Genomic DNA, 22,203 nt, shown 5'->3' with positions numbered 1-22,203 from the left:
ACCTACTATGTGCTGGGCTACTACAATGATGAGCAAGACAGACTAAGTTGCCAAGGATGAACAAATAACTATATACATAGCTCTAACAATAATTTAGTAAATGCTTTGAAGGAGAAGTATAGGAAGTATACAAGTGTAGTCAAAGAAACAGACTTACATTAATTCCATTTTGCCTCTTTTTCTTTAGGTAGAGTTGGGTAGCCAGAAACAACTTTCTTCCCACCTCCTAGGTTACTTATCTTCCCCCCCTAGGACTTCCTCAGAACATTCATCTCATTAGGGTGACATATGAGCCATTTAGAACTAGGCTGAAGTGTACCCTTCCAGCATTAGCTTCCAATGCTCACTAGCCAGCAGGACCCTCAGCCAGGAACACATTTTAATTTCTCTGTCCCTTTGCTCTCACTAGCCCATCTGTTTATGAATCTCTTACTTACTTACCCTTCTATACCCAGCTCAAATGCGATTTCTTCCCCATTAACTTTCTCTGACATTTGCCCTCTGATCCTTCTTGGGTGGGAATGAAAGCTTCCTCACTCAGCGCACATTCAGGCATTTAGTGTGGATTTACTCTCTGGGGTGTGGAAATGAGTTTGGAGTTTGGAATCAGAGACACCTAGTTCAACAGTTAACAAAGTATTAACTTAATTTACTTAAGTCTCTGAGCTTTAGCTTCCTCATTTGTAAAATGGAAAGGTTGTGAAGATTGGTTTTAATATGTAAAATGCTTAGTATAGTTTTGGGCATGTAGTAAATACCTGATAAATGCTCATTCACATACTAATCATATTATAATAATTAAAATATTGTTTCCCCTGCTAGACAGTAAATTCTCTAAAAACAAGAGCTGTGTCTTCTTTTTATCCCACTTTCAATCTGTTTTGCTTTGTATTCTAAGTAATATCATATTAGTCTTCTTTATTCAACTATGTTTCCTTCTTGCAAGAATTTATTTTTTGTATCCCCATAACAAAACAGGAACTCAAATATTTATACATGTTGAATTAAAAATAAAGTAAAATAAGTTCCAGAAATACTAAAGAAACTATAGAGTTGTTTCATTTCTACCTTGTGTATCTCTGTACTACTATTTGTTTTAGCTTATATTTTTGTTGACATTGCCTAAAGAAAATATAAGATAATAATACAGAATTGATGCTAAGTTAATTATAGCCAAAATGCACAGGTCTTAATGTGAAGTAAAATTTTCTGAATAAAACTATGGATTATGACTTATTACTCTTGAGGTGTAAAGTCAATTTTGACAATAAAATTGGTTAAATTATTCTTCTAGTTTCCTGACATCTAGCATTCCAAAAAAAGTTTCATTTACTGTTTTTCATTTATTCCTAGTCTGAGAAGAGTTGATTGTAAAACAAAACAAGAGCAGCTCACCTATTTTAGTTGCACTGTAAATATTTTCTATAGGAAATACAATTCCTAATCCATATAGCAGGACTTTTGCCAAGGCTGGGATGAGCTGAGTAGTTGTTACTAAAATATTCACACAGTTAGTCCTGTGAGAACAGAAAACAAAAGAAAAACTATTGAAAAGTAAGTCTCCAAAACCAACAAGCATGAGAAAGGCTCATCTTCCAGCCCCGGCACCACAGAGTGACTCCAGAGAGCTTACCGGGAGTGAATGAGCGTGAGGGCTTTCAGGGCCAGTGTCAACCAGGAGTCCGTCAGTGCTTCAATCTCAGCCCTCAACTGCAGCCAGGCTTCCCTCTTGGCTGGACCAAGCAGACCTGTAGATTTAAAAGCAAAAGAACTACTTCCTTACCAACATGTCTATTCAACTTTATAAATAATAAACATTTAATATGACGAACACCACCCTCAAGCTTTATAGTAAACCAATGATTTTTCACATATTAGCACTCACTTGACAAATATTTCTTTAGTATTACAGGGAAGGACTATTGATTTCTCACTCCTAGCATCCCTTCTTCGGGTTATAGAGTCGTCATATAGTCATTCTGTAGTCAGGTTATAAAGACAGTTATGAGGCCATTTCTTCTTTTTGGGGAGCCTCTGCACAACCATTTCTCTAGCCATGTGGTTTGGGCAGAGCTGACCATACTTTTTGGGTCCCAGGGTAGGTATGTGACTATGGGCTGGCCAGTGAAAGTCAGTCTTGGAACTTTTGCTGAATCTATTGGGAAATACATTTTTCTACCCAGTGGAGGTGCTGAACTGGTAGAATATAAACCTGGACCTACCAGTGGTCATCTTTGCCACCTTCTGGGAGAGACTGACCTAGAATAACTCCTACCCAAAGGAAAGCATAGGTAAGGCATTCCTGATGGCATTATTTGAGCATCTGGCTTAGCTGGGCTGGAAACCAACACAACCCTAACCCTCATTATTCAGTTAATATATTTCTGTTTACGCTATTTTGAAATAGCATAAAAGCTATTTTGAACCACAATAGAAAGATCTGAACTACTACATGCTCTACCCAGTAGAAGGAGCTTTACAATCCATTTCAAGTCATTTGGACAAGGGTTGTCAATCCCACATCATTGGAAGGCAACTGAATGTCAGAGAGGTCCAGAAACCCACTCCGGCTCACAGCACTACTGCTAGGTGATGGAGCCAGGACTGAACTAGACGAGTCGGGGCAGCTGGCTCAAGTCCAGTATTTCTGTCACTAAATCACAGCAGAATAATCGCTAGCTAGATGAAATTGCTCTTAAAAAAAGCTATTATATCCAAAAAAGTTTGAAGCAAAAGTGTGTGGTACTTTAACAATTTTATCTAGAATATCTTAACTAATCCAGTAAGATATTGGTGATGGTCACTTGCCTCCAACATTATTTTTGTAGGTATTGTAGATCTCTTTTACTCGTCTGTAGCGGAAAGCCAACTTTCTCATCCAGTCTACACCACCCCGCACACCGGTGGCCAAGCATAAATTAGCACTGGTTGCTGCAGCAGGAAAGCCATCTGTTCCAAAGTTATATGTGCTATTTAGATGCAAGAAAAGCCCAAAGTTAACCAAACAGAAAGTTCTTCATTAGCTGACCAATGAAACTATAAAGTGGAGAAAATCCTTCACATCTCAATGTGCTCACCTGAGGTCTTGCCCATTATCATCAGAAGAGACATCATCTATATGAACTTGGTCACATTCCTAAAATGCAATCAAAATATACATATTAATTTTCAAAACGGATCTACATTTTTTTAAAAAGCTACACAGTTATTTTTTAAAAACCCCACAGCTTTAATTGAAACTGTTTTTCAACTATGTCCACCAGTAGACGTCAGACTTGTTAAGTTGACATTTTTTACCTACATCAGGTCCTCTTTTGATATAAGAAAGGAGCAATGTCATTAAGGACTACTGTTACTCAGCTTCAGAAAACACATTTTTGTGTTTAGAAAGGAAAGTGATTGAAAACAATTAGCATATGTGTTCCATAAACCTCAGGTACCTGAAGACATCATGCTGCTCAAAGCTGATTCAGTCAATGCCTAAGCATAACTGAAACCAGACATTTCGGTAAATGTAACATGCTAGAAAAATTAAACCTGATGCTAACTGCCAATGAAATTATGACCTCTGATTGCTGTTGAGCCACACACCAACACAGCCTGAGGCCAGTGTGCTGAGAAGCCCAGACAAAAAATCTGTTACTGGTTTGCCGTTGATTTGAGAGATGTGTTTTATTCTTTGTGTGTGTGTGTGTGTGTGTGTGTGTGTGTGTGTGTGTAAAAAACATGGGAGACTACAAAACCTAATAAAAACAATCAAGCCATGTAGTGTTTTTTACCTTTTTACTCTTACTTTTTACTGTTTCATTATTATTACAGGCTCATTTTAAGTATTAGGTTAATTAGTTTATCATAGAAGAATGTTATGTCAACAGACCTGACTTTTAAATCCCAAACCATTTATAAACTGTTTAGAAGAGGAGGCTGGGCTAAAGCTCTACTGGACAGAGTTCATGTTTATGCACCTGTTTGCATATGAGCACCCCTACACCTCCTGCTGTATCCCCAGCCCCCTAGCACAGTTGTGGAAAGAGCAGACACTCCATAAACAATTGTTGGACAGATGAAGGCATAATTTGGAGATAGACAAAGTTTCTAGTCTGGAAACAAGTGGCACACACTGGGCATGTTACAGTATTTCAGTCAGGATTCTTCACTTAACAGTTGGTCTCCAAATATGGAGGCTTTAATTATTTCCACAAAGAGTTTTAGTTAAAAATACTAAGAGAAATTCCCAGGCACACATCCTATAAAGGATCTTCTGACTAAAGCTCTGGTCATATTCACTATATGGTTACTTTTGTAAAGTCTAGTCTACCCCCATAGTGCTCAACACCCACTTTGTAACAAAGATAACATAAGTAAAGCACTGCAGTAACAGAAGGTGTATTTTTATGTTGCCGGTTCCTTCTGAACAAATTCTTTTCTCTCCCTGTATTTGTGAGGAAGGAGCAGGAGATAGAAGTAGAGAGAAACTCAAACCAGCTGTTGCTTAACAGAATTAAAATCGTGACCCCCCAACCTCTTCTCTAAAGCATCTATTTTCCAGGCAACCCTCTCCCAGCAAGAAGCAAGTTCCAAGGAGGAAAAGACTTTGACCTTGTAACCCTCCCCTGCTCTCCTGAGGTCCATAACCTCAGATAAGAAAAAGGAAAAGCAAGTGTAGGGGGCCTCACATGCGGACTGTGAATTTAACATTTTAAAAACAGGTCATTCCTGGAAAATATGTAGGAAACTTCTCAGTTATTAATTTAATCAGATTTAGGAAAATGAATGATGGTGTTTTTCAACAACATACTTATTCTGGGTTTAAAGAGTTACTAAATCATGAGTAGAAATGTCTGCCATTTATCTCACCAGAAATACAGTTTTTATGTTGTGGGAGAAAAAACTCTTTTAGGGTGCATGGCTATTGTACAAAACAAGAAAAGCATTCCAACTGCACCCCCCACCCCCCACTGCAAAATACAAACAAAAATGCCCCAAAAGCTGTAGCGCCACAGCAGAGGACTTTTCTCTCTTAGGAGAATGAATGAACAGAGACGGATAAGCAAATTTGAGAGTGAGCACACTTACAAAGGCCACACGGTACACAGCCCTGCCGTGAAAGGATACGGCAGGATTTTCACATTTTCTATTCTTTGAGGAATTAAAGTTTTAGGAGGAAGGTGTAAGTTAGTAATATTATATTTTATCAAAAAATGAGGAACTAGAAGAGGAAAAGATGTGGTAAAAGAATTTAATTCAAGGAATCAAAGTTGGCTCAAAGTTACTAGGTTAACTTTAGGGGTGAGAAGAATTCTTTGGACAAGCAGGGTGCTAAGAGGCTTTTCTTGCATGAATGCCCTGGTAAATCTCCATTCCTAACAGAGACTCAGTTATCTTCTAATGACTGTTAATGACTCCATTGTTGCTATTGTCTTCCACATCCTGTATTTATTTTCTCCTGCTAGCTTTAGTTAAGACTTTGTGCTCCCAGGAAGAGGCCCTCAGTTGAAGTATTGTTCAATATCTTGGTTAGCTCTAATTGAGTGTCAACAGCTTCAGGCTTTACCTGCAGATACCAAACTCACCTCACAGTGACGTGATTAAAGCAAAGCTTGGTGTGGTGGCAACAAGGATATCCTCATTCTTTATCAGAAGAATTTTTGTAGAATGATTTTAATGAAAAGAGAAGCAAAAATAAAGAGCATTTTTTAAAGGGCCTAATTAGCAGCCCTAGAGTAAAAAAAAAAAAAATCATTGAAATGCCTATGTAAAAATGTGTTTTGGGAACTGTTGTTCATTTCACTTAACAATAGAGAAATTCTATATTACACAAACTTTGAATCAGTAAGATACATTCTGAAGACTTACTATATGTCTTTGATGGGCTTTCAAATAGTATAAATGTCTTGTGGAAATAAGCATTTTTTAAAATGAGGAACTATAATATTACTAATTTACACCTTCCTACTAAAACTTTAATTCCTCAAAGAATAGAGAATGTTAAAATCCTGCCACAGCCTTTCACAGCAGGGCTGTGTGCCGAGGGACCCCTGTAAGTGTGCTCACTCTCAAGTTGGAAAGTACAGCTCCCCACATTCTGATAAGCTGAAATTTTGTCTCCTCCTCCACTGGGATGAGACTCCCCTTCTCCCACTTTTCAGAAGCTATCTAGCTGTGTGTTTGTCTTTTTAGGAGCCTAAAATTAAGTTTCATTTTTGCTTTCTGGACTTGATTGTTTGCAGTTTTCAAATGTGTTGTAAACACAGAAAATCAGATAATGGAGGGAAGCAAAAGGGGTTCTGGATCCATTGAAAAAACTACCACCATCACATTTAAAGCCCCCTGACTCCCACCTCTGGGAGAATCTACAGACAGAAGAATGGAAGCTTCCCACATTTTCAGGCACCAAAATACAGTCCTAAAAACCCTACTTTGGTGTTTAATACACAGAATGCAGAACAGGCAGAATTCCATGGGAAAATAAGTTTTTATTCTAAGAAGACTGAATGTGCTGAAAATGTACTCTTGAAATAAGCTTCTAAAAAGTATGTGTTAGGATTTTAAGAAGTCAAAGTCATTACCAAATCCAAGTCTTAGGGTAGCATTCACATGTCCAGGGTTCACCACTGCCTGTTCAGCCAGTTTAACAGTTTATGTATTAGTCTGTCCTGTTGAGACTTCAGATGCCCAAGGTACCCCTACTGTGTTTGGGTGTCTGGCTGGAGCCACAGCTGGGGCAGAGGTCGTGAGGCCAGGACGCCTGGTTGATATGCACTCGGCACTCATCTGAGCTGGCTGATAGGTGCCTCAGCTTAGAAAGGTGATCATTTATTCATTCACATAGCCAATTATTAATTAGGGGGTCACTTATTCTAGATGCTAGGGATACAACACTTAATAGACAACAATCTTTACCATCTTAGAACTAACATTCTGGTGGGGGAGATGCCCAAACAAGAAAATATGCAAAATGTACACTATGTTAGGTAGTGATAGGTGCTAAAGAGAAAAAAAAAACATCTAGCAAGGGAACTATGCAATGCTGTGCAGATCTCTGGGGATAGAGCCTTGCAGGCCAAGGAAAGAGCAAGTTCAAAGGTCCTGAGGCAGGAGCCCCTGGTGTGCTGCAGGATGAGGCAGGAGGGAGGGACCCAGAGGAGAGTCAGGAAAGGAAGAGTTACACAGGCTGGCGGGTGATAGGAAGGAGCTGGCTTTGGAAGCAGCATCAATTTATCAATCCCTGTCCTCAAGGCACTTACAGTTTAGCAGGAAAGGCAGAAGTTAAGTAACTAACTACACATGTGATAAATTACAGTTGTAAATGCTGCAGAACCTCCCTGCAATCCAAAGGAACATACTCCTGCTGAATGGCTGAATTCTGTTTAGTCCAAGAGGGATGTGGTGGTCTGACAAACTGAAATTATATTTTGCTAGATCAGGGAGGGACAAAATAGCCCATTTATCCTTATTGCTTCTGTGATTAAAGCAATCAAATGAAGAGAGAAACGGTGGACTGCTAGAGATGGTTCATAATTACTGAAGCTGTGCTAACAGAAACAAAACATAGCTTTTTGACCCCAGGCTGTCAATGCCAGCCCTCTACTTTTGAATGCTGTGGGGTGGGGGAAAGCGGCACGTACTGTGAAAGCCAGCCCTGTCTCTGTAGGAAATACCCGGATTTCATTCTCTGGGGGAAATACCCTAGACTTAGAGATGCAAAAGATCTCTGTGGGGCCAGTGAGCAGGTCCCAGGACGGTGAGAGGGAAGGCTCTTGGGGACAGTTTCTTTTACTCCCCAAGTTACAGATGCGAGCATTGCTATGGAAGCTGGAAAAGGATCAGGAGGGGGGAAAAGTTATTTTTTGTTAATGGCTTTCCAAAGGGTTGTCAAAATTGGCAACATTTTTGCATAAAGTCTCTTTATCAAGTCAAGAGTAGATACCTACATAATAAATACTGTTATTTAACCCATTTTCATACACTTATATCCACAGAGCACAAACAGATTCTAAGGAAGAGTCAGGGCCAGTGCTGGGCAAAGCTGTGATTGGCCTTCCCAAGGAAAATCTTACAATTTCCAAACTCAGATACTGCTACAGCTTTGGACCACCGTTTCCATCCTGAGATCAGTCCCTCCATTTTTGGAAGCCCTAAAGCCCCAGGGATATGCCACCTGCTGACACTTGATTACCAAAGTGGCTTACAGTGACATTTTGCATCCCTTGAAGAACACACTCCCCCTTTCCCCAAAGCGATGACAAACTACTTCAGTAAGTGTCCTTTCTTATACTTCTTCGGAATCCTGCAGCAGGCAGGCACAGGGCTTCATGCTCACACAGCCTCCGATTTCTTGTTGACTTGAATTAGAGTTATTTATGGTGAGAACAAAACAGTACTTGATGTTATAACCCATTTTACAGATACAAGAAATAAAGACTCAAAGGTTAAACAATGTAAGGTAAATGCTGAGACACTATGTCTTTGACCCCAGTGCACTGTTTCTTCCCAGACTCCCTCAATCTCACCCCAGGCAGATAACCACCCACTCCCTGCGTTAGCCATGATCTCAGTCCTCCGTGGCTTGTCGGTTGTTTGGAGCTTAGCCAACTCCAGCTCCAACATGCATCCTCCCCTTCGCCTGCCCCACTCCTGCCTGTGCCCATCGTTCATCACCATGGCCCCCTTTCCCAGCCTGGAGCTGGAATGGGAGCCCTCCATCCTCCTGTACAAGCTGTAATCCTTCCTCACACCACCAGGCCTTTATGTGACTGGCACTTCAGAGGGAAACTGTCCTGGGAGGAGAGCCATTGTGTTAACTGGGGCCCTGCCAGGGGTGGGGAGACAGAGCGTAGCTGTAGGTAGTGACAGCACAGGTGTCAGCATGACTTTGACTCAGTGTGTCCCCGGAGAAGGTCGGAGGCCCCAGCACAAGGATCTGGCTGCAGTCAGGTGGCGATGTCGAATGAGGGCAGCTGGCAATAGGCAGAGAGGTGCGGTGCTGAGCCCACAGGTGTTAGCCCGCAAACCTCTGTTCTATATGACAGGCTCCTCCAATCGTCTTTCAGATAAATACCACAAACCAAACGACCGATTACCCTCTCCTGGCTTCCCTTTATGTTCCATGGCCTATGCTTCACAGAGGAGTAAAATAAATAAAATTAGCAAGCTTCAGTTACTTACTGGCCCTCAGCTCACAGACATCTAAGCACTCATGGGGCTGGATTATTAAATGCTCACATGGATGGCTGGGGAAAACTGCCAACACATGAAGCTGCTGAATACCAGCTCTGAGTCGGAAGTATGAAGAAAGCCACATGGGGTACGATCTCACAGTCATGTGGTGAAGGCACGTTCACTTTCAGAACCCTGGTTACACTGTTATTCTGCCTTTTCGGTCCCTTCTGTCATTATTTTTTGGCATTGCAACTCAATCTGACCTTTTTCTGATCCATCATCATCTCTGGCCTTCCAAGGCTGGGCCACAGACATGTTCTTTTGGACCGAGCTCTAGGAATAACTCAGATTTTGTAGAGGGGCTCATATGCAAAATATTAAGTTATGGCAGAATTTTTCTGCAAATATTTATTCTGCATTGATACTGTAGTGGTTGTACTTTTCCCCCAAACCTTTCACTTGTGCCATAATTATGTAAAAACACACCATACTATTCAAGTTAGTTTAGGAGAGTTTATCAAAAGAATTAAGACAGTTACAATGAGTCTCATTATCTGTGCCAAGCACAGTGGCGTAAGCGCCAGCATGAGGTGCTGTACTTCTGAACACGACACTAGAAACATAAACACCATGTAAAATTCAAGTCTCTGCATAAACAGACTCTAAGAAGGCTTTGAGGCAGGCTGCCTGTTATGAAAGGGAACAATATGAAAATGTTACAATCACATCTTTGGAGAAGTTGAGTTACACAATCCCAAATTCTGCTGAGCAAGGCTATATTTGCTCTATTTTCCAAATTTACCTTGAGAAAACTCACACCCTCCTGCCAACTAATTGTTTCAATACTTTCCTTTTACAAAGTAAAAATGGAAGGGAAAAAGAACCACTAGAGAATACACTTCGTGCACTGTGCCTCTGCAGCAGTGTGCCCACTGAGACGGGCTGGGGTTGGCCAGGGTGGAGGAAATGATGGCTGGGCTCTCTGTCCAGGCACCTGGGCTCTCCTACCTGTCACCAGGCAATTACATCCACTGTGTATACCACCCCACTGAACAATATGTGTACTTGCTTGGTACTGAGACATCTGTAAATTACTAGAAAGAAGTTTTCCTTTTTATTTCTAAACATGAAAAATATTTAGTACAGAGCACAGGACTATTTCCAGTACTTTAGAGACAAACTCACACAAATTGTCTGAACACTGTTTTGACAAATGATCAGCAGCAGCGTTTTAAAAAGGAAAAAAAAAGGAGTGGGGGCATCTCCCTGTAGGTCTGCCCACACTACCCTCATCCTCACAGAAAATCTAAGTTGTACAGATGGCATTACAGGGTGACCAGTATTTGAGTGACAGAGGTTTTAAGGAAGTGATTTCCATTAGAGCTTTTGGAAATAACTCCTGACTTCCTAGATATTTTTTAACTTCTTGCAAAAAAAAAAAAGGTAAATTGGGCCATCCCTAGAGAGTCTCTATGATTCAGAAGTTCTATGAAGGGGGAAGGGGTAGTCAAAAACAAGCCAACTGATGGGAAAGATGTGAAGAATCTTGCTTCTAGCTCACTGACAATTACATTCAGAGAGTCTCTGTGGTTAAGAAATCCTTTCCACAAGCTGGTACATTTGCAGAAACCAGGTTTTAACTTGCATATTTCTCTCTGTAAAAAAGAGACTGTCCAATCACTGCACTGTGTATTTATAGTTACTGATGTGGAATAATATGATTGCAGTGGGCTTTCTAAAGGTGTGTCAAAGCCCTCACTGCACTTTGAAACTGAGGTAATAAAGGGCTTAAGCCCTTGTGTCATTATTACGGGCCGGCTGCAAGCCTGTGCACAGCCACAGGAAAGGGGGTGCATGGCTCTCGGCCCCTCAACTCTGGCGCTCTGCTGGCAGGGCCTGTCATGTCTGTCTGGCATGCACCTCATGATCTTCCAATTGCTCTTGCTCTCCCACCACACTGCTCCCTTGCAGAAGAAAGGAGTGCAGGCTACCCGTGGCTAAGGCACAGGAGATGAAGAACAAAGGGAATTTTTGAAATACACCTCTGTGTGTGTGACAAATTTGGATAATGCAAATTAAGAAATTAAAGCATATCTGGACAAATTTATCTTAAATTCCCATTCTAAATGATCTATTCAGCATAGCATCGGCGCCAGCATGTAATACAAGACATTATTTAAATATCCCTGCCTGTTCTGATAGGAATAGGATGACACAACTATAGAAGCCAATGCAGGGGTGCAGAGGATTTCAAATTTCAGAAACTGACAAGAGGAATTTCAACATCTATTTTTGAGATTCGGCAATAAGATGCAACTTGTGGAGACACGTTCTGCTTTTAATTATTGTTTCTTATTTACAAAACAGTATTTTAATGTATCTAATGTTACAATATCCTGTAGGGATTCCCTGAAATATCTTACTAGAATTATGTTTACATTAGTTAGGAGACCGAGGTACTTGTATTTGAAACTTAAGATTTGAATTTACAGCAGTGTCAACAAAGGTAAGATATTAGCTGTTTCAATCTGTTTAGATGACTACTCTTAAAATATTTACTGAAAGTACCTGAACATGGCATATTAAGGCAAAAGATACACTAAAGTGCTTAAACTGTTTATTCACTTGTGCACAAAGTTATGGCAAATGTTTAAGATCACTAAATAAAAATTTATAGGAATCTCAAGTTTATTATTAATAATTGAAAAAAATGAAGACAAGTTTTTTAAACATTTTAGTATTTTTTGTGTTAACTCCTTTTAAAATGTGCTCATTAAGAATAAGATGTCATGATAATACCACTTTAACATGTCTCTCAAAAAATCCCAAAGGAATTACATGTAGATAGTTCCTCCTTAGAGAGTCGTAGTGTTAATAAATATGTCCGTTTCACTCTGCATGGAGTGCCTTCTCACCATAAATACCTTTTTAATCACATGCTTGTATTAAATATATTTGTCTTTATTCACACTCTCAATCTTACTGTGAGGAAAAAAAAGGCTTACTGATGAAAGCCAGAAAGAATTGAAAATAGGATTTTAAAGCAAAATGGGATTATTTAACATCGCTCCACACTGTCTCTGAAATTAATGGATTCATTTAATTGACAAGATATATATTACATTTGGTCTAATGATTTTGACATTTATAATTTATTTTTTTTAAAGTTAAGTATACAGTGAATACCTAGTATCTAATGTTGTAAGACTCATTTTTACATTTTAAGTTATGTTTTGTACAACAGACAAGATATTTAGTGCATTCTGTACCCCACCACATGATATTATACACAAAAGGCTAGTTCCCAAACACATAGCTTCATTTATGGTTCAGCTAATGTAAGAAGATATGGCATTTTACAAATTCATGTAGGAAACAGTGAAAATTTTGCTACGTTCAGATACAAAAGAGGGCCGTGCATTCATGTTTAATAATATAGCAAATAGTATTACATAATTTTGTCATAAAAATACCATGCCTATTTTTAACTCTATCATGTAATTTAAGATAAAGTATTAAGATAAAAAGATTAAAGGCTGACTTGATGTACGGAATAATTCAGACTGTTTTAAAAAAAGAAAACAGCGTACATCTAATATCAATGTCATTCTTTGGAATGTCCAGTCAGAACTACTTTTAAGAATAAGCCTTTGATTTACTGCTGAACTGATTTCTCAGTTTTCAATGGGTTTGCTCATTGTTTTACAAACATAATTTGTCACTGGCAACAGTGTTCTTTGTAACTTCTGTTGCCTCCCTTTTAGATTTATTATTCCTGCTGAGAGTATCTACGAAAGAAGAATTTTTCATAGTGACACCAACTGTAGTCTTGCTGTGAATAATCACATTCTTATAAAAATCATTCTTTTTATTGCAAATTTACTGCCAGAAGCATGGAAAAATACCCAAACCAGGAAACCTTTTATCCTTTTCTGCAATCATTTTCCTGTAACCCTCCCTGCCATTTGAAGAAAATGAATCACATAGCAATTTATTCACAAAGCATTTAAATGAAGTCTTAATTTACATAGACTATTTGTTCTGATACATATAAAACAAACTAAAGCTATAATATTAAATAGGTCATGTTTTAAGAATTTTGTTTTTTATGCAGCAATTTTTCACTTTAATATTAAGTATTTGTAACAAATAAGTGCCAGTTGATCACCATTCCAGGTCTATTGATTCTTTACTTAACTGCAAACCACATATCAATATAATTTTTAAAGAAATACTTGAACATAACTGGCTAAGTGACTTTTTTTGCAGAGGTGGGGAGTGAAATTTAAAGTTTAAAAGACATCAATTTACAGATTTTAGTGAACTTGTATCATATGACCAGATGATTTTAGACTAGTGAGAAATACTCATTTTTGTATAAAAGAATGTGTAGCTCAGAATAGCATCCTTAGTTAATATGTTCATAAAATTTCTCCAAGCCGCTCTGCCATATAGTTATTACTGACTCTGGAGAGAAAAAGCAAGCAGGACCAGACGCAGGCTCTTGAAAAGAAAGGTTCCTGGGAGCTGCAGGAAGGTTCCATTGTCACCTTGCCTCCCTGTCAGCCCCTTATGGGGGAGCGAGGACCTCTGAGGGGGATTCTCTAACTCAAAATGTTCTCTCCCCCAGTATCAGTAGATCTAAAATTCCACCCACTGAAATCATCTCTTCTGAGTCTTCTTTTATAAGACAAAGATTTCAGGTAAGTATAAATTATTTAAGCTCCATGACTTTGGTGTGAACTGTCCTACCTAAGCTTCAGCCAGCATGGGGAGCTCCGGTGAGCCCCACACCACTGGGTGTCACTAAGGGGAGGGGAGAAGGAGTGGGTGCCACAACGAAAAACTAAGGAAAAATTTTTCCTACACTCATATTTTCATTCCCTATGAAACCACCCCTTTTCCCATGAATTAAATATTTGTAGTAACAAATAACCATGCTTTGGTGGTTTGTATATTATTCAGAAAAATACTATATTATGCACCATTAATAGTGTGTTAATATTATATATGTTACATATTAACTGTGGACTATCTCTAGAAAATATATAGGACACACATTTTCTATTCTTTCATTCATTTTGTCACACACACAACTAATAATGGCTGCCTATTTATATACCAGGCACCAAGTGCACAAAATGAAATGAGATACAGATGCTGCCAGGAAGGCTTTATAAACATGGGGAGGAGCTGAGAGAGAAGATACAGGTAAGTGTCACAGTTAACCAAAAGGTGATCAATAGATGTTCTGCAAAAATTAAACTGGAAACACAATATATTCCAAAGCAATTTAGCATTCAAGGGCCTCTATAATGAGGCTTAGCCTTGCCTATCTGTTACATCTGTCTGTCTGTCTATCCCTCACATCCCACTGCGAACTGCACGCTTCTGCCAGGCTAGTTTCAATCAGCCTGGCCCCCACACCCCTCTTTCAGCAGACAGGAGTTGTGTCCAGTGCCTGCTGGAATGTCTGCTCTCTCCTTTCTCTCCTGTAAAGGCAATGTCCTCTTTTAAACTTGCATTGGTTTTTCTTCCTCACTGCCTGATGGATGCTCCATAACCCACTGCCTGAACAACAGTAGCGACAATTACTGAGAGCCTACTTCGTGCCAGGCATGGTGCTATGTTTTTCATGATATTTCCAATCCTCCCTAAAACTCCACATTTGATGGCTAAGGAAATGAAGATTTAATACAGATCACTTCTGTGTGTCCCACCAGATAATAAACTTTCGAAGAAAGAAAAAGCTTTTCCTGTGTCTTTTCCTCCCTGTTTATTTTCTAAATAGGACTCATTTCTGCCTATTTATTTTTATGTGGACCAAGCACAGAGATGATACTGAATGAAACCTTCCAGCTATCTGACTGACACAATTTAGTTAGGGAAGAAGTGCTGACCCAGGTAGAGGTTAATTGATATTGTTACTGCCTTACATCACTGAAGGGTTAAGAAGTGAGTTTTATGAACATAAATTTATTTTGTGTGATTATAAAATGACACATACTCATGTGGAAAAGTCAGGCAAAACAGAAAAGTATATAAAAGAAAGAAACTTCAGTTCCATTCTTCAGAAAAACCACTGTTAACATTTTTTCTGTCATTTTTCCTGCCCCCCTCCTGACTCGGCGATCTGAAGTGCCTCGGGTCCTTCACAGAGCTTACCTGCTGATGGGAGGCAAACCGACAAAGCAAGGAAAACCAGATATGTGTTTGGTAGCAACTTTCCCCTCCACTCCATACAAATGTAATAAAGATTTTGTATGTTAATTATCTACATTATCTTTTAAAGTGTTTCATATGTCTTTTAAACAAATAATGCATGTTTCATGTGTCTTTTAAACAAATAATGGCTGATAGTTTCCAATACTTCCTTGGACTATTAACTATAGTCGGGCTAGAACTATCAGTCCTCCTTACAAGTCTCTTGTAAGCATCTGCAGTAGTGCTTCGTGCACGGCGCAGTCATTGCCTGATAGATATTTAAGTGTATGACCATTGTCAGAGACATGCTTGGACAGATTCATGACATTCATTTTTCTCCTTAGATTTCCTGTGTTTTCCTTAATGATATTTTTAGCACTCAGATCACTGAGCCTTGTTCATTATAAAACCTCTGCTTAGAACACTCTTCTTGAAAGCCTGCCCCATAGGTTCTGTGGATGGCTGTTAATCCTTTGATGGCAGTTTTGATGCCAACCTCATCTTTCTGAGTACTCCCACTTACTTCGTCTTGTTTCCCATTGTCTCTAAAAAGAGTTCTATGAATTCCATTTGTTTCTTGTCTCAATTGAAAGTTTTAAATATTCTCTTGGATTCTGGCACAGCCCTTGTTAATTTTCAGAAGGCCCCGGCCAATTAGGAGGAGTGACTTATGCTTATGACCATTTCAATGGGTATGTGATTATAAGTAGAATGAATTATTCATTTTTGTCATTAAGAATTTAAATAATTTTCTTTCTGTTTTAAAGACAGTAAATGTTATAACTACTATTTAAAAAAGAGAAAATTGTCTTATTTCACCACACCTCTACATGTTCTTATTACAGACATGCTAAACACTATATTCCAAGGGTTAATTTTCCATGCTACTTGTGTTTTTGCTGAATGGAAACATCGTATCTCCAAGTCCAGTAGGAATGCCTTACTATGTGTTTAAAATTAACAATTACCACCAATTGAAAAGGATGATATCTTGGACCCAAGAGCTCCCCTTAACTTTTTGCTTTGACAAAATGCTAATGCCAGAAGATAATTCTTACTCGATTATTTCTGGGGAGGCAAACACATTTACAAAATAATATTGATAAAAAAACGGCATCGTCCCCCCGGCCCAGCCCTCTACCTGCCTTACAAAGGAGTAAGTAGCACACAATCACCAGCAAGAAGAATCCAGGATTTAGAGAGGGTTTCCTTAGAAATGCTGTTAGCATAGAGGCTCTATTGTAACTGCTGAAATGGGAGATGTCTCCGGGGATCACAATTTAAACAGATTTTGGGGAAGTTGAAGCTACAGGCTTTCTCGTGCACTAAAAAAAAAAAAAAAATTCCTCTCTCTACTAAGCAAACTTCCTATGAGGGTAACTGAGTAAAATCTGGCTTTACAAAGTAGTGACTCTCTCCCAGATTGGAGATTAGTGAGCACCTGTCAAAATCAAGAATCTAAACGAAGAGTCTGTCAAATTGACACCCACAGGTCAAGTTCACAGGATTTTTAAATAAACTGACAGCCATCCAGCCAACTATGAGAAGCTGAAAGAAATGGCGTTTCTACTGAACAAGAAGGGCAGGCACCCCTGTTGGCCGAGGTCTGCCCCACGCAGGCTCTGGGCCGGGGCTCTGGATTCTGCCTGCTGACTGCACAGCCTCCTTGGTGCTTGTGAGGGCTGCTTCGGTGGGAGCCACACATTAGTAGGAAGCAAGGACCTAACTCAGGTCTCCATCTTGGAAGCCGTCACTTTTTGCTCAGACCACACCGCTGCCCGGAAGTTTCACTCCCAGAATGAAGAGACTGGCAAAACAGTGTCACAGGCAAGCCAATCATCGGTTTGCAAGAAGACCACCCTTGCTTCACTTGAGTCATTCAATTTTCTGCCTCAGAACCTTCAATACACTTCGATTCTGTGTTTCCAAACAAAAATTTCGCAGAAGGCCCTCTGCTCTAATGTTTCTTTTTCATTGGGCACATTCTTCCTGGAAAATCTTAACCCATTTCATGGGTGATGACTTCAAGCTCCGTCCTTATTTCACAACAGCAGCTTGCTGGACTCCACTGTTTGTCCAACACACACTTAACTTCAACATCTCACAATTCAGTTTAGCATCTGTCTTCCAAAGCTAGCTAACTCCTGGAAAAAATCTCTACCTTGTTGCTCAAGCCAGAAACTAAGACTCTTGCTCCCCTACCCTCATGTTGTATATATTCCCCAATCCTCCCAGACGGCTTTCTCAAAGCTTTCACACTGGCCCCTGTGCTCTATTTCCACAAGCAAACATTGCTGATGCCTCACCTAGATTATTGACACCTGACTCCATATCACACACTTCCCCAGTCATGCCGAACATTCTGTCATGATTACCTTCGGTGTTCCATATGAAACCCAATTTCCTCCCCACAGTGCACAGAGCCTTTCACGATCTGGTTCCTATCTCCCTTTTTTCCCTCTTATCTCACAACTGCTCTCCGTGTGCTCTGTGCTTCACACCTACTCACACTGTTCCTGAATTCTGCACTCTCTCTGCCAAAGATCACTTCCTTGGGAAGTCATTTCTCCAACATTCACAGCCTTGTCCTGTCTCCCCTGGTCTGGGCTGGCCGTCCTGCCAGAGGACTCCACTGACATCCGTATGTCTCCAGCACTGCGGATCTCATACTGGGATAAAAGTGTTCTTTTGCTTTCCTGTCTCCACCTAGCATCAGGGCTCCTTGAGAGCAGTGAATATATTTCATCTCTTCCCCTCAATACCCCATACAGTGTCCAGAATAGAGCAAGCATTAGTAAACTTTCTGCACAGTAGCTTCTTTTCTCTGTAATGCTGTGGCTGCAAAAATAATATTTCTGTCTACTCAACAGGAATTTCTAAGCATATGTCTATCTACCACCTACCTATTGATTTATCTACCTACCAACCTCCTCACTTCTGCAGAAAAGGGCTTTAGGTTCCTTGAGTAACTACTGCTTCTAAGACAGTGAAAACAAAGCTTTCAAAGAATACATCAGCAAAAACACCATTACTGAGCTCTGCACCTCATTGCATCACTGTGTGACAGCATCATTGACACACTGCTTCCTTCATATTGCTAGAGAGGAACTGCCAAGGTATGTGACATGGCTAGAGAGGCCTATGAGAAATTTGGGAAGGGAAACCCTTGTTGCAACCTTAGCTTTCCCGTTACCTGCCCAAGTGGTTTTGGACAAAAGTCACTACAGTTTCCCTCAGGTGTGAACTGGAGATAAGACTGAGTTCTCCATGTTGATGGGTAATGAAAGTCAATGCTTTTTAACTGACATAGAAGTTTTCCTAAAGCCTGCTGCCCTCCTGTCTCCTACTTCACCAAGGGAGGACCTGCAGCCTGAGCCAGTCAGTGTAGGGGGCCTGCGGCTGCAGAAGGCATCCAGGGATGGGATGCTCTGCTTGGTGAAGAGACTTTGCACAGGGAGAAGCTCAGCTCCACACTGCAGACACCATGAGCAAGCTCTCCCCAGCCATCCTCAGAAACATGAGGCCAGGACTGGACGACGAAAGGAAAACTTATCGGCACAACCAAAGAAACACGTGTCTTTTTGACATAAAATCTGCATCCTCGTTTTCTATGAAGGGACAGCACGGTGTGATGGAAGCCAGATACAGTAGCTATTTAATCGCCCAGAGTAAACCTCCCCTTGTGGACCTGGAGGTGGGAGGAGGATGGGAGTGAGGAAAGAGCGCTGCGCCTGCAGCCAGCTGCATTTGCAAACTAAACACTGGCAGTCTCTGGTGGTTTCCGGTGTGACTGCTGTTGGAATTTTACATGGGAATTCTGGCAGCAAACCACATATTGTCCCATACTCTTCATTCTCTCACCCCTCCTTCAGTTACCCCTCTTCTTCCTCCACAGCCCTCCTGTCCAGCACTGCATGGAGGAGACACTCCGTAAATAAGCAGAGCAGCTTATGTGAAAGTGCTGGCTCTGTGCTCCTAACAGATGTAACTTGCCTCGGAAGGGGGCACCACCAGCATCCAGTTGTACAGAGGAAACTGAGGTACCGAGAAGTCTCCCACGAGTGAATGAATTCATGAGTTCCACCTCTGGTCCCTCTTGAATGGCAAGATAACAAACCACGTTAACTATAGGGCTTTGAGTCAGTTGGAACAGTTGGGTCATGATTACATTCAACAATGTTCTAATTGTAAGAAATATTAACAGGAGAAAATTAAAGAAAACTACCACTTCAGTTAGTGGTAGTGTCATCCCACCCTCCTCCCCTCCCCAGCAAGATGAATCCTTTTTTTTATTGTAGGAAATCACTGACTTTTTGTTAACATTTTTAATGCAGAAACCTTTTTTTTTTTACTTTTTGATGTAAATACCTTTTTTTTTTTTAAACCATTAACCACACTATCATGTTACAACATACCCCTTGCATGTATGTTGTGCTTTGGCATTAAGGATTTTGAAAATATGACCTTTAAAGAAGGATATAAAATTTATTATCTTGGACAATTTCAATTGTTTTAAGGTTGTGATTATTCATTCACTTTTAAAAAGTTAACTTTTGCAAATTGTAAAAGCAGTAGTGCTCATTATAGACTATTAATTTGAAAAATTTGGAAACTAAGGAAAGCATATGAGATCCTTTTATATACCAAATCCTGTGTTAGGAGATTAATGTTCAAGTGGGCAAAGTCAAGGTCCCTGCCCTCAAGCATTGCCTACTGAGGGACAGAGAGAGGTAGACAGAAAATCGTAATTCAGTGGGTAAGTGGTGTTACAGTGGGAACAGCCCCTCGTACCATGACCCATGCCCCGCAGCCTGCCTGCATGGCACCGCTCGAGTCTGCCTTCCTCCTGCAGGCCCAACCCTGTAACTCGGGTTCTGGATCCCATCCTCTCTGGCTACCCAAGGACGTCTCTCATGCTGCTCTTTTCTCTCTGTCACACTGTATGTTTTTTCCTTTCTACTAAATCATTCCTACTGACATTCAAACACACCTAAGTATCTTCCATTTAAAAACCAAATGGCCTTCTCTGGATCCTATGATCCCCTCCCTGTCTCTTCTCATCCTGTCACTGTGGGGATTCTCAGTCCTTCCTGTCTTCACCCAGTCAACCCTCGGCCCCTCCTCAACATGCCAGGTGGGCTCATGTCTTACAGCTTCACTGAAATGGTGCTTGTCAGAGTCACTACCTGACAGCATTCCTGCCAAAACCCACAGCTGCTTCTGTCTTGGTCTTACTCAACTTTGGCAGCAGTCGCACACCATTCCCTTCTTCCTGAAACATTCTCTAGGCTTCTGGTACCTCGTACTTTTCCACCTACTTCATTATCTACCACTCTCTCCTGAAAGCTCTTCTCTCTTGGTCCTACTTCTAACGAGTAGAGTGTCTAATGCTCTGCCTTAGGCCCTCTTCTCAATTTGCACTTTCTCCTATAGGATGCTATCAGCCTCATGACTTTATGGATCCTGAAACTCTATCTTCACATTTGCTTTTCTCTGAAATCCAAACCTTCCTGTGCATAATCTCTTGAGTTAGATGTTGAATACATATTTCAAACCTAATATGCCCAATGCAGAATATTTGAGTACAACTCCTCCTCCTGCCTTGCCCCCACAAACCCCTCTTCCTCATCCCAGGTAATGTGACCATTCATCCAGTTGCTCAGGTCCACACCTCATGGCTATCCTTGATTCTGCTTCTCTTTTCCTCCCACATCTGACCCATCAGCAAATCCTCCCAGTGCTTCCACCAAATTATAATGCACATCTTGCAACTTCTCACCATGCACAGAACAGCTGCAGCCTCAGCCCCAAGTTCCCTGGCTGGCTGCAACAATCTCCTAATGACCTGATTGGTTCCACTCTTGCCCCATTCCTCATATGATAACCAGAACGATCTTTTAAAAGTGTAAATGCTAGTCTATAATGTCCATGCTTAAAACTCTCCAATGGCTTCCCACTGCAATTACAAAAATGACCCAATGTCATTACCACAGTCTACAAGGCCCTTCCTGATATGGACTCTGTCACTGTCTCCTGGTTCACTCTGTTCCAGCCACATTGATCTTCTTGTCTATTTCCTGAATAAGTGAAACACATTCCTACCACAGGGCCTTTGCACTTGCCATTCCCCCTCCAGAATGATTTCCTGCGGTTGCAGCTGCTTCCCTTCCAACATTCTGGTTTCTTCACAAGTGTCCTCTCTTCAGAAAAACCTCTTCCTGAGCATGTCAGCTAAAGATGCTCCACTCTGAACCATCCTTTATCCAATTACTGTTTGATTTTCTTCACAGCACTTTCCTCTACCTAAACTTATTTTATTTGCCTCATGTTTAGTTCCTACTTCCTTTCCAGAGTGCCAACTCCAGGAGGAGAATAACCTTGACTAAATCATCACTGTATCCTTAGCATCTAGAACTGTGCCTGGCTCTTAATAGTTACTCAATAATATTTATTACTATTTAATGAAGCACAGTTGCAACAGGTATAAAGAGATTACAAAATGCTCTGGCAGCCTCTTAATATGTTTACCTCTAGTTATTTTTTTAGTATGTTATAGATGCTAAAATCAGGATCATATAGTATCATTCATTTTGTATACTTGTTTTCAAACTTGAAGTTATAGTAGCTTTTAAAAATACATTTCCCTTTAGTTTTCTTTTAATATACACATACTTTTAAAAAGTAAACTTCATTGTTTAGGTAAACATCAGGTTCACAGTAATATTGGGCAGAAGGTAGAGATTTCCCATATGTCCCTTATCTCATGTATAACTAACCTCCCCTGCTATCCACATCTCACACCAGAGCGATAGATTCATTACAGTCAAAGAAACTACA

General features: G+C 40.3%; 1 protein-coding gene across 8 annotated transcripts in view; it reads right to left on the bottom strand.

Moving 5' to 3' along the window:
* Nucleotides 1-22,203, bottom strand: part of EYA1 (EYA transcriptional coactivator and phosphatase 1) — a 346,202-nt gene that overhangs the window by 18,870 nt on the left and 305,129 nt on the right. For all 8 annotated transcript variants that reach the window (XM_057497983.1, XM_057497982.1, XM_057497984.1 and 5 more), the window contains 4 exons: nucleotides 3,078-3,136; nucleotides 2,809-2,969; nucleotides 1,634-1,748; nucleotides 1,396-1,517 (listed from right to left, as the gene is read on the bottom strand). In XM_057497983.1, coding sequence (XP_057353966.1) covers nucleotides 1,396-1,517; nucleotides 1,634-1,748; nucleotides 2,809-2,969; nucleotides 3,078-3,136 — 457 coding nt within the window. The remainder of the gene's footprint in view (nucleotides 1-1,395; nucleotides 1,518-1,633; nucleotides 1,749-2,808; nucleotides 2,970-3,077; nucleotides 3,137-22,203) is intronic.

Source organism: Manis pentadactyla, chromosome 3 (genome assembly GCF_030020395.1).
Source record: "Manis pentadactyla isolate mManPen7 chromosome 3, mManPen7.hap1, whole genome shotgun sequence".
NCBI classification, from domain to species: Eukaryota; Metazoa; Chordata; class Mammalia; order Pholidota; family Manidae; genus Manis; species Manis pentadactyla.
This window is presented reverse-complemented; position numbering and strand designations above follow the sequence as displayed.